The sequence below is a fragment of the Tupaia chinensis genome, unplaced genomic scaffold (genome assembly GCF_000334495.1).
Source record: "Tupaia chinensis unplaced genomic scaffold, TupChi_1.0 Scaffold000320_2, whole genome shotgun sequence".
Taxonomy (NCBI): Eukaryota; Metazoa; Chordata; class Mammalia; order Scandentia; family Tupaiidae; genus Tupaia; species Tupaia belangeri.
Genome location: NW_006159814.1, coordinates 2,500,374 through 2,517,236, shown reverse-complemented (window position 1 = coordinate 2,517,236; position 16,863 = coordinate 2,500,374). Strand labels below are relative to the sequence as shown.

The 16,863-nt window shown below is 36.5% G+C and overlaps 2 protein-coding genes across 3 annotated transcripts in view; one reads left to right on the top strand and one right to left on the bottom strand.

Moving 5' to 3' along the window:
- THOC1 (THO complex subunit 1) overlaps positions 1 to 1,247 on the top strand; it is a 47,479-nt gene extending 46,232 nt beyond the window's left edge. For both annotated transcript variants that reach the window (XM_014588991.2, XM_006151606.3), the window contains exon 21: positions 950 to 1,247. In XM_014588991.2, coding sequence (XP_014444477.2) covers positions 950 to 1,245 — 296 coding nt within the window. In that variant the 3' untranslated portion in view covers positions 1,246 to 1,247. The remainder of the gene's footprint in view (positions 1 to 949) is intronic.
- A 2,096-nt stretch (positions 1,248 to 3,343) lies between these two features.
- USP14 (ubiquitin specific peptidase 14) overlaps positions 3,344 to 16,863 on the bottom strand; it is a 40,216-nt gene continuing 26,696 nt past the window's right edge. The window contains exons 7-16 of the mRNA XM_006151605.3: positions 15,979 to 16,109; positions 14,756 to 14,836; positions 13,774 to 13,859; positions 12,968 to 13,082; positions 9,494 to 9,559; positions 9,246 to 9,338; positions 7,376 to 7,504; positions 6,025 to 6,085; positions 4,976 to 5,083; positions 3,344 to 4,349 (exon numbers count right to left, since the gene is read on the bottom strand). Coding sequence (XP_006151667.1) covers positions 4,198 to 4,349; positions 4,976 to 5,083; positions 6,025 to 6,085; positions 7,376 to 7,504; positions 9,246 to 9,338; positions 9,494 to 9,559; positions 12,968 to 13,082; positions 13,774 to 13,859; positions 14,756 to 14,836; positions 15,979 to 16,109 — 1,022 coding nt within the window. The 3' untranslated portion in view covers positions 3,344 to 4,197. The remainder of the gene's footprint in view (positions 4,350 to 4,975; positions 5,084 to 6,024; positions 6,086 to 7,375; positions 7,505 to 9,245; positions 9,339 to 9,493; positions 9,560 to 12,967; positions 13,083 to 13,773; positions 13,860 to 14,755; positions 14,837 to 15,978; positions 16,110 to 16,863) is intronic.

The following is a 16,863-nucleotide window of genomic DNA, read 5'->3' as shown; positions in this document are numbered from 1 at the left end:
GGGTGCTGGATTCCACATGGTTGACTGCAGTCTGAGTCTCGAAACCAGCAGCCTGAACCACACTGGGCATGTGTGCATGTGTGCCCAAAATCCCAAATGGTGCATGGAAGAGAAGGGATTACGGCATAGCCATTCTCACTTTCCCACTCTGTCTCTTTCTAGCAAGTGCACACGTCCTGTGGCAAAACATCTTTAAAACTGCTTAGTAGTAACTTTAAAAATATTACACTTTATGCTCTAAAATTTGGAAGTGATGGTATTTTAGAAGTGAAGGAGGGGCCAGCAGGTGATATGGTAGTTAAGATGCTGGACTCCCACATGGCCAACCGCAGTTCGAGTCCTGGACCTGACAGCTTGCTTTCTCATTTTCCCTTTCTCTGTCTCTCTCTGGTTAGATTAATAAATAATAACAAAAGGAATTAAATAATTTTTGAAAAAAACATAAGTGAAGGAACAAGGACCAGCCAGTAGTGTGGTGGTTAAGGCAGCTGGATCCCACATCACCACCTGTATAGTTTGAGTTCCAGACCAGGCAGGTTGGAAAAAACATGCTGGGTGTATATGCCTGTGTGCCCAATATCCAAGAAGAGACTGGAGAAAGGACTGCAGTGTGGCCTTCCCCTTTGGGGGCAACTTCTCACTTTCCCTCTCCCTAATGTGCACACACATCCTATAGGGAAACTTTAAAAAAGTGAAGGAACATATATTTGAAGATGATCAATGCCTCTTTTTTTATTATGGATTAGAAGGGGAGTGGCCAGTTTAATGAAGAACTTTTATATAGCACTAACAACTTTAGCTATTATTTAATAATTGTTATAAGAGCAGTATTCAACCCAAGGGGAATATAAAAAATAATTATTATGCTTTGCTTTCCAGTTCTGTTGTCTACTTAGGGTTGCACGTATCACTGTGTTTCATCATAGTTTATACTCTTGTTTTTTTCTAGGTCCTGACGTTCGGAGAGACAAACCTGTAACAGGGGAACAAATAGAGGTATTTGCCAACAAGCTGGGTGAACAGTGGAAGATTCTGGCTCCCTACTTGGAAATGAAGGACTCCGAAATTAGGCAGATTGAGTGCGACAGTGAAGACGTGAAGATGAGAGCAAAGCAGCTCCTGGTGGCCTGGCAAGATCAGGAGGGAGCACATGCTACGCCCGAGACTCTGATCAGTGCGCTGAATAAGTCTGGATTAAGTGACCTTGCAGAAAGTCTAACTAATGACAATGAGACAAGTAGTTAGTTTCTTTCTTTTTTTTTTTTTTTTTTTTTTTTTTTTTTTTTTTTTTTTTTTTTTTTTTTTTTTTTTTTTTTTTTTTTTTTTTTTTTTTTTATTAAAACTGTGATAAGATTTTGTTACCAAGCAGCATTTGATAAGAGGTCCACTGGTTTTGGTAAACAATAAACATTTTTATAACAGTTGTTGTACAGTTGGCTGGTGCTCCAAAAACAACAAAACGCATTATTTGGCTCAAACCTCAGGTTAAGGGGAGGTGGGAATGCAGATTGGGAAAATGGCCAAAATGAAGTGACCTCAAGATCACAAAATATATTTTTGTTAAATAAATGTATTTATATGAAGTTAAATATGTACTGTTTAGGGATATGTTGTTTCCTATACCAAATTAGTTTCCTGTGTGCTGTTAGTAGTTACAAAATTCAGCTACTCTGAAATCCCACAATAATGCTCTAAAACCACAACTGCTGTATTCTTGCTTTAGAATAGAGGATTGGCAAACACTGGTCTGCTCACCCCGAGTTTTTACAATTAGAATTGTGCTGGCATGGCACCCAGCATGCTCACTTGTATGGTCTATAGTTCTTGTTACACCACAACAGCAAAGTTAAGTAGTTGCCTGAGAGCCTCAACTATTTACTGTCTGGCCCATTACAGAAAATGTTTTACTGGCCTCTAAAATAGGTGAAATTTAATATCTTGTTCTTTTAGCCTTAAGACAGTTATTTGACCTCTCAAGTTTTTAAATTACTTTATATTACTGTGAAATTCAATGAGATATATAATGAAGGCATCCTACTATACACAGCAAAGCACTATTTAGTGATGGCTGAAGACGGTACCAGCTACTCTTCCTGTCTGACATAAGCATTTCCCTTCAGAGCTCTAAGAGCAGGTCATCATGGACTTGGATCCCAAGAAGCTACACAGCACAAATTACATCGTAAAGTCTCGCTTGGGCCTAACTTCGGTAGCTAGTCAAGCAGTGATCAGCACAACTCTAATGTTGAAATGGCCTCAGTGTTAGTGGCAGAGCATATAAGGCACATTCAGGAATCAAGACCTTTTTTTTTTTTCCCTACTCTCCATTCTCAAAGGCCTTACATGCAAGGCTGAATTGTGTAACAGCCTCATTAGTTTAAAACAACACTGGTATTAATCCCATTTTTACTTTAAAAATATCTTTGGAATAATGCTTTTTTAGATCAAATAAAATGAAATCAAGCTTTTTATGATGACAAAGAATTACAATTTATAATTCTAATACATTCCATACAAGGCTTTTATAGGCTTATATATTTTGTTCTAAACCTACCTCATCTGGTCTAGTAGCTATAACATTAGGCAAATCAGAAGTCTGAATCCTAATTCTAAATTTATGTCTTCATAAAATCATTAGGACTAAATGAGACAATAAAAAAGGCTTTGCAAAGTTATAGGCATCGTACAAACAAATCATTACAGTTCTTAAGGTCTCATCCTCCCCATTCTATTCAACACCTCTTCCCAATTAAAAAGTATTGATTGCCAATAATCAAAATGTAGATGAGGAAGCTATGTACAAGTTTCCCTGAATTGCTTATTTTATCCCCTAGTGTCCTCAGATTACATCACACTGCTCGGATCTGAGAGGAAAATGGCCGTTATTCTCTAACAATCATAGTTATCAGTGTTGTGCTCTGTAGAGCATTAAAACAACATAAGCAAAAATATGAGATGTCATGATAATCCCTCAAACTTAATTACAGATTTCTAACTCAAAAGTCAAGGCAAATTAACATTTCGTTCCTTATCCTTTCCCTAGCAATCAATCCGCCCAGGCTCCTGAACAAAGATGAATAACTGGCTAGCATGTATTAAAATGTAAAAAACCTATCACACTGAAATTCTTAATATTCCTGGTGTTTTCTACCATTTACATAAAATCACTGATAGTAAATTTTGAAATGGACAAGATTTTGGGAATTAACAGGAGTAAAAAAAAAAAAATCACCCGCTGAGCCAAGAAACAAGTCTGATAACAATCATCACTGCATTCAGCATCCAAGGAAATCCATTACTTTACAGTTTTGTATTTCTCTTTAAATGGGTTATGGGCAGGCAGAGAAGATAACATTTTAAATGGATGCTTAACAAACTGCACAATAATATTTACCATCTGTATAAATTGTATAGTAGTAAACATATCTGAATTTTCAGCCAAGCTCCAACACTCAAAAGACAAAAGAGTTGAGGTCAAAAGCTGTTAATCCCTCTCTCTTTTTTTTTTTTTTATTAAATATCCTCATTTTCTAAAAATAAGCAACCAGAGCTTGTCAACATTTTAAGGTTGATTACTACAAAACCATTGCAAAGTCAAATGTACAAACCATAGTACATCAGAGAAACACAATAATAAATGTATAATCAAATGTACTACTGTTGATCACAATTTATTTTAAAGTTATGCAAAGCCAGCAACAATCAGGCTGGCCAAATACTTGATTGTACCCATGTTTTCAATGGGATGCAGACAGCAGCACTAAGTTACACAATGAGAGAGCAACACTTCCTTTTCCACCTTCCTGGAAAATGTTTTGTTAGATAAGGCAAAGGATGGGCAGCTACTGAATGGTGGTTTGAACCATGCAAGAACAAATAATATGTAACAGGTGTGCAATAAACATCTGATGCTGAATCTTAGACTAATAATGGGCAGGGGGAAAAATCAGAAGGTAATGGCTGAAAGGCATTTTGATTTAATTTTTTCAAATAATGCGAGAGAAAAGTTTTAAACGCAATGCAAAGGTAATTTTTTCTGTAATTTTCAGATTAGTGCATGGCATGGTCTACTGCCTCCTTGTTCCAAAGGAAAACATAAAAACCACCTTAAGTGTCTTCTTCTAAAGTTCTGGATTATAGAAATGATCAACAAATAACATTTATTTCACATCTAAGCATAAATAGCTAAAATGAAGATTACTGTTCACTGTCCTCTTCCATTACTTCAACTCTGCGAGGCCCATAGAGTAGAACGTAAGCAATATGCCAGTCACCACCCCCAGAAAGCCGTAAGATGTCTTCTGGTGTTACAATGCTGACCTTATCATCATCAAACTTAATCCATTCATCTAAATAGCAAAAGAAAAAATAAGAGAAGAAGTGAGTATTATACATGACTGTTTCAATTCCACTATAAAAAAGTAAAAGTGGCACACAGCCATACTCCATATGTCATAAAAACAGTTCCCAAAGTGGGTCAGAGAGCACACAGGGTTAAGACCATTTCAGGGGTTCTCTGATTCCAACTACAGTAATACGTCCAAAGTATGATTACCTTTTCCTCCCTATTCTCTTGAGTGAACTTTGAAATCTCCCAAAGGCTATATGATTATAGATAATGCACCAGATTAAATACAGAAACATGAAAATTTAGGTTCCAGATAACATACTTAAAAAATATAAATTAATATATCATTTCTCATGTTTTTTGTTTTGGAAATGGCATTTTAAGAATGTTATTTAATAATGGGGCTATATAATGGGTTTTGTTACTGTCATTTAAAGAGATTTTTTTTAATTTCTTGTTTTTATTTTCTAATATACTAAACCTTAAAAGATACAAAACTCATAAACACAAGCTCTTTGGGACTTCACTGTAAGAGGATTCAGAGACCAAATGTTTGAAAGCCACAATGATATAAAATTTATAATAAACTGTCAAAACAGCATTTAACAGTTGAGAAACAAACTTTACCTTGTTTCCTTTTCACCCATGATACATAATGACCTGAAGAACTAGACCTTCCCTGGTGTGTTAGCACTGCTTGTAAGTCATAGTATCCACAATTATTGGAGCCAATATCTATAGAAAGATATAAATCCATTAATATTAGACAATGACTAGACAGGCACTTTCTCAAGCTAGGTAATAAAAATAACACTGAAGCTCAGATCAGAGTACCACTACTTGTTAAGAGTCCAGATACAACCATCCAGAGTTAAAGACAAATGAGATTTAAAAAGTATGTTTCTGGGGCCAGCAGGTGGCATGGAGGTTAAGGAGGTAGGAACCCACATGGCTGACTGTGCAGCTCAAGTCCAGAACCTAGCAGCTTGAAAAATCACACCAGGCACATGTGCGTGTGTACGTGCATGCCCAAAGTCCCAAGAGAAAAATGGAGAAGAGACTCCAGTGTGGCCATCCCCTATAGGGTGATTACTAACTTCCCCTCTCTCTTGCTCTGTCTCTCTCCAGCAAGCACATGTGCCCTACTGTAAAACTAAGAGAGAGAGAGAGGAAGTGTTACTCATAAAACTATACACTACAAAAAGTGATTTTACTGTATGTCATATTAAGGCAAAGTAGTCCTCAAGAAAACCCAACTACTTTCAGAACCAGCAGATGGCGTAAGGGTTACGTTGCTGGACTCCCATGTGGTCAAACACAGTTTGAGTCCCAGACCCAGTGGCTTAAACTCACGCTGGGTGCATGTTCATGCATTCCCAAAATCCCGAGAGGAGAAAGGAAGAAAAGGGATTGTGGCATGGCCATCCCCCCTGGGGAGTAATTTCTCACTTTCTATCTCTGTCCTGATCTTTCCAACAAATGCACACACCCTATAGCAAAAATCTCCCTTTAAAAAAAAAAAAGAAAGAAAGAAAGAAAACCCAACTACTTTTTAAAAAAGCACAATATCTGAACACGTGGCAAGACAGTACTTTTACTTTTAAAACATGTGCATGTGCGCACATACAGACAGAGATATACCACAATAACTCATCTGAAATGAAAATTTCACTTACCATCAGCAAACGAAAAAGGTTCATACTTAACTTCTTTCTGGGGACTAGTCTTCTTGTCACTCTAAGGGAAAGAATAATTTGAACTAATCATACTGGAAATAAAATTTATATTCTTGGCCAATATTCAATTTCACAAATATTTACTATCCACAATGCAAAGTAGTGAGGCAAAATATACTTATAAACTCCTAAAATGATATAATTACAGTTAACATTAAGTTGTAAACCCAAAGGCCTATACTTTATCAACATACAACCTTATTACAGTACAGTAACAGACTCCCTGGATAATATGATCGGTGAATACAACAGACCAGTTAAGATAGCTGTACAGTTACACAGTCAGTGCTCTACGGTAGAAAATAAAAACCCAAATCATAATTTTACTAAGACACTACCAATCACACAAGTTTTAAAAAAAAGAAAAACATCTCAAAAAAAAAGTCAAATTATTACAACTTATATTAAAACTACTAAGCCATGACTACCTACCGCTTCAGCCCAAATGAACAAATATTACTTAAGCAAAAACTGTCTTAGATTAAAAGGGACACGATTTACTTACATGTGTGTAATATGAAAAACTTAACTCATCTAGGCATAAAGTACAAAATTATTGAAAACAGTAATGGTAATTAAAACAATGCCAGCAGTTTAACAACAGCAGGGCATCAAGAAGTTAAAGGATCCTACAACAAAAAGGCAATTAGGTTGGAGCCAGCAGGTGGCATAGTGGTTAAGGCCTTGGATTCCCACTTGGCTGACTGCACTTGAAGTCCCTGACCTGGAGACCTGAAACTCATGCTGGGTGCGTGTGCATGCATGTCCAAAACCCCAAGAAAATAGAGAAGGGATTGCAATATGGCAAATTCTCCTGGGGGGGAGGGTGATTTTTCACATTCCCTCTTAGTCTTTCTTCAGCAAGAGCACATGCCCTATGACAAAAATCTAAAATAAAATGAAATAAATAATAAATTAGATTTGCCCCAATATATTTAATATTCACTCAACATGCTAAAAATAGGTTTGTCCACTTTTTACTATTAACAAAGTAACTGATGAGCACAGATCAAAGATTAAATTAGAAAGCCGCAAAAGGGCCAGCTAGTGGTATGGTGGGTAAGGCAGCCAGATCCCACACGGCCAACCATGCAGATTAAGCCTTGAACTGGTGGTTTAAAAGCTGAGCGTGTGAGTATGTGCATGCCCACCAGGAGAATAGAGAAGGGTGTGTGGCCATCCCTCCCAGGCAGACACTTTCTCATTTCTCTCACTCTGGTGAGTGCATATGCCCTATAACAAAAGCACGAAAAAGAAAAAAAAAATTGCAAAAGTCACAGTAAGAACTTACTGTATTTGGCTGCTGATTCACTTTTTTGTCTTCTAAATCCTTAAATTTTGATCGAAAAGAGACCATTTTCTCTTGAAGTTCTGGCGTACATAGTTCGTACACATCCAACATAAGAGGAAATTTAACATCCTATACACAAAATGGAAAACTGTGTAAACAGAATTGGAAAGGTGTGCAGTTGAAAATATCTTAGTGCTTATATTCAAGAATGATCTGATTCTAACTCTACAAAGGTAAGAAGTTTCAAAACATGTTTTTCCATTAAGCATTCTAAACCATAAAACTGAACACAGAGGAAGTAACCAAAATTTGCATGATAGGAGAAGGGTTAAAATATATCAGACAAGTTGCTGTGAAAATAATAGATCTTGGGGCCGGCAGGTGGCATGGTGGTTAAGGAGCTGGACTCCCACGTGGCTGATGGTTCAAGTCCCGGACCTGGCAGCTTCCTTTCTCAATTTCTCACTCTGTTCAACTAAAATAATAATAATGATTATGAAGAATAAAATTAAATAAAGTAATTTAAAAAAAGAAAATAATGGATCGCCAATAATGGCAGCAATTGACAATTTTTAATACAATTTTACATAGCAACAATAGTGATAAAGTCCAATAACTTGAAGGAAACACTTAGATACTTAAACCACAGTGAATCTTTTCATTTTATACTAAGTATATTGGAAAATGTATTATGAATTTCAGTGCAAGTATTAATAGCTATAATGATATACCTTTTCCAAGGACAGGGACTCTATAAATATATAACTCAACAGAAACAGTTAAAAATCATAAGGCTGGCTCCTCAATCAAGGGATTACAATTCAAGTACAGCCTGAGTAACAGGGATTTAAGTCTCTCTCACCTGAAAGAAAGGAAACATCTAGAGTATATTACAATATGTTTTACTGTCCTCTGTCTCACTCGCATCCCCTAACCTACTGCTTCAGTATCTCTGAAGTTGAAGATCTATCTAGGGCAGTGTTTCTGGGAAATGCAGGAGAGCCATCAGAATTACCTTTTTTTTTTTTTTTTAAAGAATTATTTGATAAAACTTTAATTATTTCAATTTGACCTAAGAGGGACAGAGTAGAGAGAAAGTGAGAAAGCAAGTCACCAAGGCTGGGACATGAACCATGGTCAGCCATGTCCATCCACGCCACCTGCTAGTACCCAATCAGAACTGTCTTTTTTTGGGGGGAGGGAGATGTTTTTGCTATAGAGCGCATGCACTCACCAGAAAGACAGAGAGACAGAAAGCGAGAAATCACCCCCCAGAGGGGATGGCCACGCCACAATCCCTTCTCCTGTCAGGATCTTGGGCACGCACACACACACACGCCCAACATGAGTTTAAGCCACCCAGTCCGGGACTTGAACCGCAGTCGATGTACATGAGAGTCAAGAGACATAGCTATTACGCCAACTGCTGGTCCCTCAGAATTATCTTAACGTTTTGAAAAAATATAAGACCTGAGGCTCAACCTAAGACATAATCAGATATTTGGGACAAAGGACAGAAATCTGGCATATGCATAATTTCAAAATAAAGCAAAAAACAGATCATTCCAGTACACATTCTTGGTTAAGAATCACTTGCTTAATAAATTTTTTTTTTTTGGAGAGGGCACACGCGCCCGGCGTGAATTTAAACCACCAGGTCTGGGACTCGAACCACGGTCAACTACGTGGGAGTCCAGCAACATAGCTATTACGCTAACTGCTGGTCCCTCACTTGCTTAATGTTAATAACACCCCTCAATATTCCAAAGAAAGCTTAACTATCTCTAAAGGAATAAAAAAAGTCTACTCTAAGCTAGGGACTGCCTTCAAAGAATTCTACCTTATATGTAAACTGAAATTTATTACTAACCTTAAGAACTTTGGCATTCACAGATTCCTTCTCTTTATAGAAAAATCGAACCATCTGAATAGTCAAATAAGCAGGTAGCCGGCTAATCTTGGACTGAGGAGAGAAAATGGAAAGAAATTCTATTACATCCAAATACCACACAAGTTTTTAATCCCTTAGTGGCTAAAAAAATTTTAAATAATCAATTAATCAACCAGAAAGCTTTCAATGAAATGAAATTTGATTTACAAAAGAACTACACAACTTACAGATTTGATATACAAAGCATTTCTTTGCAATGTTGGAGACTGTTTAGTGATTTCTTCCTGAAGTCTCTAAAAAAAGAACATAAAGACCAAATGTTAGTTTTAAGGAATTTTTTTTCCTGCACCTCTGATTCTTTTAAAAATAGCACTACTTAGGAGCCACCAGATGGCGTGGTGGTTGAGGCACTGGACTTCCCACATGGTCGACTATAGTTTGAGTTCTGGACCTGGCAGCTTGTTTTCAGTCTCTCTTTTCCTCTGGTGAACTCATGTGAAAAAAAATAGTAATGATAAAAATTTCTTTAAAAAGAAAATTAGCACTACTTAATAGACTGCATGTAAGTACATGTCAATGGATTTATATCATTGAGAATCTGAATGAAAATAGTATGAGATGGCTTTAAAAGACTATTCAATTCTTGGGATCAAATATTTTACTGGTGTGAACTCTGTAAATAGTGAAGCTTTTCAGTTATGATCCAAATGTGGCTCATGTCTAAAATTTTATGTTGTATTTTTATATAACAAATCAGAACATTCATACTAGAGGAAAATAAAGAGAATTTAGAAAACACTTGTTCTTCATGCTATATGTATAAGAGCCTTCCAGCCCTATTATTGTTCAGTTTGAGAGAAGTCATAACAGAGCACCTCTATTAATCTAATAGATGTTGCAAAGCCCTTGGCTATTGTTGCCTGTGTCTTAACCATCTTGATTATTTCTCCACTTCTCACAGCCTGTGTGACACCAAGCAAGGTATTTGTCTCCACTGGGCATCATCTGTAGAAGGCAGTGACAGTATCTACATTACAGTGCTGATGCTAGAATTACACAGGAATTGTGTACAGAAAACCTGGGAAAGTATCTGGCATATACTCTATGTTCAATAATCATCAGTTACTATTTCTATTGTTTTTAAAAAATATAACGCTACTAATCTGCTCTGCTTTAAGAAAATAAAGATATCAAAATTAAAACAGCTTCCTGTTAAATGTTTACTATAAGAGTGCTATTTTTATATAGTAATATTTTTAAGAATTATTTATTTTATTATTTATTTAAATTTGACCAGATAGGAACAGAAAGAGAAAGACAAAGTGAGAAAGCAAGCCACCAGATCTGGGACTCTGACCAGTTAGTCACATGGGAGTCCAGGGCTGTAACCACCATGACCCTGTGTAATAATTTTTTTAAGTTTGATTTTTAAAAATTACTAATCTTATTATAAAAAGAATCACTGTGGACTAGCTTTTTAAAAATTTAACCAAGTTTTCTTGGTATCAGAGATAGAGAAACAAGGAGCCAAATGATTCAAGAATAATCAAAACAAATGATGATGAAGCATCTTAAAAATTATAATGAACATAACTACATTTCAGGACTATTTGTTTTTCAGAAAGGTGTATCTGGTGCAATGTTATTCATCACGTAAGTTATACGTATTATCGCCAATCCACTATTATCTAAACTTCCAAGTATATTCAGTTTTACACTATTACGAAGAAAATATCCTGGAGAGTTCCCTGCCAAAACACTGCATTCCACACTCTCCAATAAACACTTATACTTCATCTTTTGATGCTGTGAAATTTGTATATCATGATTTACATGATGGGACTCTAGGTAGTTAGCTAGTTTTTGTGTGCTTTTAAGTGAACTTCTCTTAAAAGCCATAACAACACCCACATACCCATACCTTACCACAACTCTGCCCTCAGTATCACAAGACAAAGGTCATCAGTTTCTCTTCTTCCCATGCCTTCATTTACCAACTCTTCCCCACACCAATCTTGCCCCAAACTGTAGATGGAAACTTTCTGATAACCAATCATCTTCTTTACCAGTGTAACTCCCCCCTACTTCATTCTCAACCTCCTCCTGTCCCAGCTAGTCCTCTGTATAAGGCCCTGTTCAATTATTTCATCAGGTTGTGATTTTGCTTCACTATGTCTTCCTTAAAGACCTCTCCTTATTGGTCATGGCTAGTAGAGAGAACATAGAGGAATGACCAGAATTCTATTATATTCTGCTCTCAAAGCCCTCCTTCAAATATCTAGATGTTAACAATGGCTAACTTTTTTTTTTCAATCCCAATTATTAGTGCCTTTGAAAGTCAGCAGAATCTCATGATTTACAATCTGAAAGATCCTTCAAGAGATATACATATTACCCAAAACCATGGCACCAAGATTAATATGGCAGCAAGCAACTGTAATATTTTACTAATTTGCTCATTAGCGGAGTGGAAACATACGTTTTATGTGAGCATGTGCGTTCTTCAGTATGCACTGAGGAAAGAATACTAATGGAATAACAAAAGTGGTTCTAGTGCTAACTCTACCATAAACCAATACAGTTATTTAAATTCTAGGGCCTTAATTGCAGGACAGCGCCAAGGCAGAACAACTATCTATCCTGTTCTGCACAGTACAATCCCTGTATCTACCTCATCATTATCAGTACACCCTCATTTACCCTCCAAAGTGTTCTTATTTAGGCAATAAATTATATGGTCACCCTCAAAGGTTGAGAGCAGGGATTGGCAGTTAAGAGTTTTTACACAAATCTCATTTAACTAACACCACCAACCCTCTAATATTCTCATTTCCATGTAAGAAAATAGAAGTTTAGACAGACTAAGTAACTTTTCTTATACTTAATATTCTAAGTATATTCTAAGTAATGTATAGGACCCATGGAAACAGCTATCTGTAAGAAAAAATTAAATCTCTTCCTACTCAACATTTACTGAGTACTTAAAAATAAAGCACTCAATAAAGCACAAATTTAAGATTGATTTCTGAAATATACCAGTGATTACTCACAGTATAATAGTTATATTCCACATCGTCACCATACACACTAAATTAGCAAATATTAAACCACAGCTCTGAGGGGGAATACAAGGTTAGGTTCCTGTAAGCTTCTGGCTACATTTTCTCAACCAATCAACACATAACCTTATTTTACATTCGTTTCTGTTTAAAAACACTGTTTTATATATGGCGTTGATTCATTAACATTAAATGAATGACAGCAGCCAACAGCACCATAAATCTTGCCTAAATAAACTTCTTTGACATGTGCATTTCTCGGGTAAGCACATTATGGTTTTTTTGCACTTAGGAACACTACACAGCACTTCAGCGCTATACTTAGAGGTGCATTATAAGAGCAACATCACTAACAGAAAAGCACAAAAACGAGAAAACTTGGCACTGAGATTCATGCAGAAGGGACATTTGTTTATAGTATGTGAGCTGAAATACGACCGAGTACTGCCTTATTGGACTGTAGCTAGGACCCTGTGTATCAGACAAGTCAAAATTTATCCAATTCCATGAATGTCTGCAAATGACCATTAAAGGACAGCCAAGTGCCGACTTTGGGGTTACGAATAAATTGATCTAGTATAGTAAGTCCATGCATAAATACAGAATCCATAAATACTGGAAATCAACTGTGATTGTCCTTACCAGTTTAAGTCCTGTAAAAAGGTATTTGACTTCCTGATTGATGAAACAGCTAAGCTGAAGCTGATTTTCCTTTCCTTTGGTGACTTCTTCTTCTTCAGATTCTGTGCATTTCATGCTTCACAAAATATGATAAGGAATATGCAACAGGTATTCAATTTGTTACATAACCTTGAATATGATAAATTATCCTAGTGCTATTAAAATTAACAGTATGCTTCATTGGTATGTAAAACATTTAGCTCTCCCAATAGACTCGTTAAATGTATTTAAGAATATTCACTTGCCTATCAACAACTCTATTAATAACAAAGAGTAATGAGCAAAGATAAACTGTAATAAATTCGAAACACGTAAATTACATTGGTCATTAAATGATCTTAATAACTCAAAGACACATAAACAAAAGTCTTTTCTAAGTTTCCAGTCATGACATAGAAAATCCCTGAATTCATGTTTTATGAACTGGTTCAATCTCATGTATGTAACTTAGTTGATATATTCTATTTCTTACCATTAAAGATTAAACCTCTATGAGGTGAATTAATAAAGCAGGTTTTGCTAAAGATGCCTTTAAAAAAAAAACAACATTCCTAAGGTGTCCTTTTATCTGAACTTCAATATCACTTAAATAGCTGTATTTTTCCAAATTCCTAATTTCATTATTTCGGTTTTTAGGCATAAAAATCTCTGGAAGAGTTTTTCATCTGTTCCACCCATTACACCCATCAGCCAACTCTGCTATCTATGCAATTTACTTCTAGTAAGTTAAGAGTACAGTCTACAAAAATCTTGGCTCTTAAGGATACGTAGTTTCAAACTCAACACCGAAGAACTGATCAATTAAACTTTTCTTTTTAGAAGGTGTTACTGCTGATGCAGATGAAGAATCTGTCTGAAAAGATTAAAATTAAAATTCCAATTTATTTTATATAAATACCAATGTACATTTCCTTCTATATACTCCAGTTTAGTAAAATATATTTACACTTCTTTTTTTTTTTAAGAGAGATTTTTTTACTATAGAGTACATGTGCTCAACGGTGAGACATATAGAAAGTGAGAAATCACCTCCCAGAGGGAACAGCCATGCTGTACCCCTTCTCCTCTTGGGATTTTGGGCATGCACACACAAGCACCCAGTATGAGTTTCAAGCCACTGGGTCTGGGACACAAAACCACAGTTGACTAGGTAAAAATCCAGCAACATAATCATTACTTCACTTGCTGGTCACATATTTACACTTTTTTTTTTTTTTGAGAGGTTTTTGCTATAGGGCACATGAACTTGCCAGAAAGACAAGAGAGAGACAGAGAGACAGAAAGCGAAAAATCACCCCCCAGGGGGGATGGCCGCGCCACACTCCCTTCTCCTCCATTCTCCTCTTGGGATCTTGGGTAAACACACACACACACACGCCCAGTGTGAGTTTCATATCCGGGACTCGAACCGCGGTCGACTACATGGGAGTCCAGCAACATAGCCATTACGCCAACTGCTGGTCCCCATATTTATACTTTTAAAATGTACTCCCTTCTATAAAGTCCTTCTACTATTCAAAAAACATTACCAAAAGATCACAGCTGCTCAGCAATGTCGATGAATTAAATTTAATAAATTATATTATAAATTCAAATGACAAATGTAATCTTTGAAAATCTGACTATATGATGAATGTTTTCAGCATTAAATTACATATCTACCTATTAAAATGAATTTTTTTAAGGCTTTAGTGGGGAAAAAAATCAAGATATAATGAAAATCTATCATTGCAGATCTATTTCAATTACCTCTTTAACAGAATCATCTTCTATGGCTTCCAATTTCTGTTGTAATACTCGCATCATTTGTACCCAACACTCATTAGCATCCTGTAATTTAAAAATGACACAGAAAGTAAAGCTGGCAGTGACTGTGTGTGGTCTTTAAAACCCTCCCAAAATAATTACTGCTTCCTTAGAGAAAGCTGCTTTCTTCTTTAAAAATATTAAGCCAAATTAGATTTTATATAATCAATACAACTTATACAATACAATAACTTATTCCAAAATAGTTCATTAATTTAACAGATATTTATTGAGCTTCAAGTTGAGCTGAACACTATTCAAATACTCAAAATACATAGTAGTTAAGAAAAAATAGTTCTAATAGAGAACATAGATAACAAAAATATAAACTCAGATAGAGATAAAGACTATGAAGGAAAAATAAGCATTACGGGGAGCAGATGGTGATCCAGGAAGAGAAACGTGCTAGTTCAGTAAAGCAGTCAGAGAAAGCCCTGGAAGCTATGAGACCTGAAGCACGTAAGGGACCCAGCCATGCACTTACCCAACAGCCAAAGAACAAGAGCAAAGGCCCTACAAGAAGAGGGCACTCAAAAGGGTGGGTTAGAAAGAGAGCAAGGGAGAGAGTGGTGCATGATGAGCTCAGAATGGGAGCCTGGGACCAGTAGATTTAGAGCTAGAACAGAAAATCACTAGGGAGTGCTGAACAAGGGACCAACACAGCCTATTTACATTTTTTTTGGTAGGTTTTTGGCCATAGGGCACATGCGCTTGCCACTGAGAGACAGAGAGACAGTGAGAGGGGAAGCGAAAAATCACCCCCCTCCCCCAGAGGAAATGGCCACACTGCCATCTCTTCTCTTCCTGGTATTTTGGGCACCCACACACACACATCCAGAGCAATCTTTAAGCCACCAGGTCCAGAATTCTAATCATGGTTGGCCATGGGGGGGTGGGGTTCAGTACCCTAACCACCATGCCACCTGCTGTCCCACTTATTTACATTTTTAAGAGGACACAAGGGGTTGTGCTGAGTAACACTTCAGAAGAGCAAAAGCAGAAATAAGATATCAAATAACAGATGACTGCACCACTTAATACAAGAGAATGGTGGTGTGTGAACAGCGTACTCATATTTGTATTTCCAAACATGTTCCAAAAAGTAAAGTAAATGTAGGAAACTACATTTTACATTTACAGAATGAAAAAGAACTCCCTCTGATTACCTGTTGGAGATATTGTCCTTGTTCACCCTTCTCCGCAAACTGTGGGAAAGCCATGTGCAAAAACTGCAGTAGAATAATAGGTGGAATACTAGAAGAAGTTTTATCCATGGAATCGAATAAATCTCTAAGGGCTAAAAATCAAAGTGAACGTTGCCTTAGTAAAGCATTGACGTGTTTAATACATGCTAATATAAATTAATACAAATAAAACTCTGCTCTAGTATATCTATCCTCTGCAATAGTTGAACTCCTACTGAGAAAAATACTAATTTGTAAATTTTTAAAAATAATTGTTTAATTTTATTTATTCGTTCATTTATTTTAATTTGACCAGAGAAAGAGAGAGAGAAAGACAGACAGAAAGCAAGCCACCAGGTCCAGGACTCAAACCATGGTCACTCACGTGGGAGTATCCAATGCCTCAACTACCACGCCACCTGCTGGTCCCACTAATTTGTAAACCTTAAAAAACTCACCAGAGGACCTTATAATGCGATCACTAGCTATAAAGAACTTCTGAGCCCTGTCTGTCTTTTGCCTTGCCAACCTGTGTCATCCCAAACAAAGCAGGATGCATTAATTCAGTACAAAAAACATAGAACTTCTACTGATGGGTCAACTGAGCACAGTGATACTGTTCTGCCACTCTGCCATTAGAGGCCATCAGATCACTACTCCCAACTTCCTCCCTTTAAACCTATACTTGGTTCCTATCTACTGAAAGCTGTCTCCCTAAACACATTTTCTGACTCTACCAAACAGGAAGAACCAAAATTAATCTACCTTCTTCAAAACCTTTTTTCCCTTGCTTCTCCCTTCTCACCAGAATAAATCTGAAGGTCATGGACTCAGCTGTACTGGAGTTCAGAATATATTTTTCCTGCT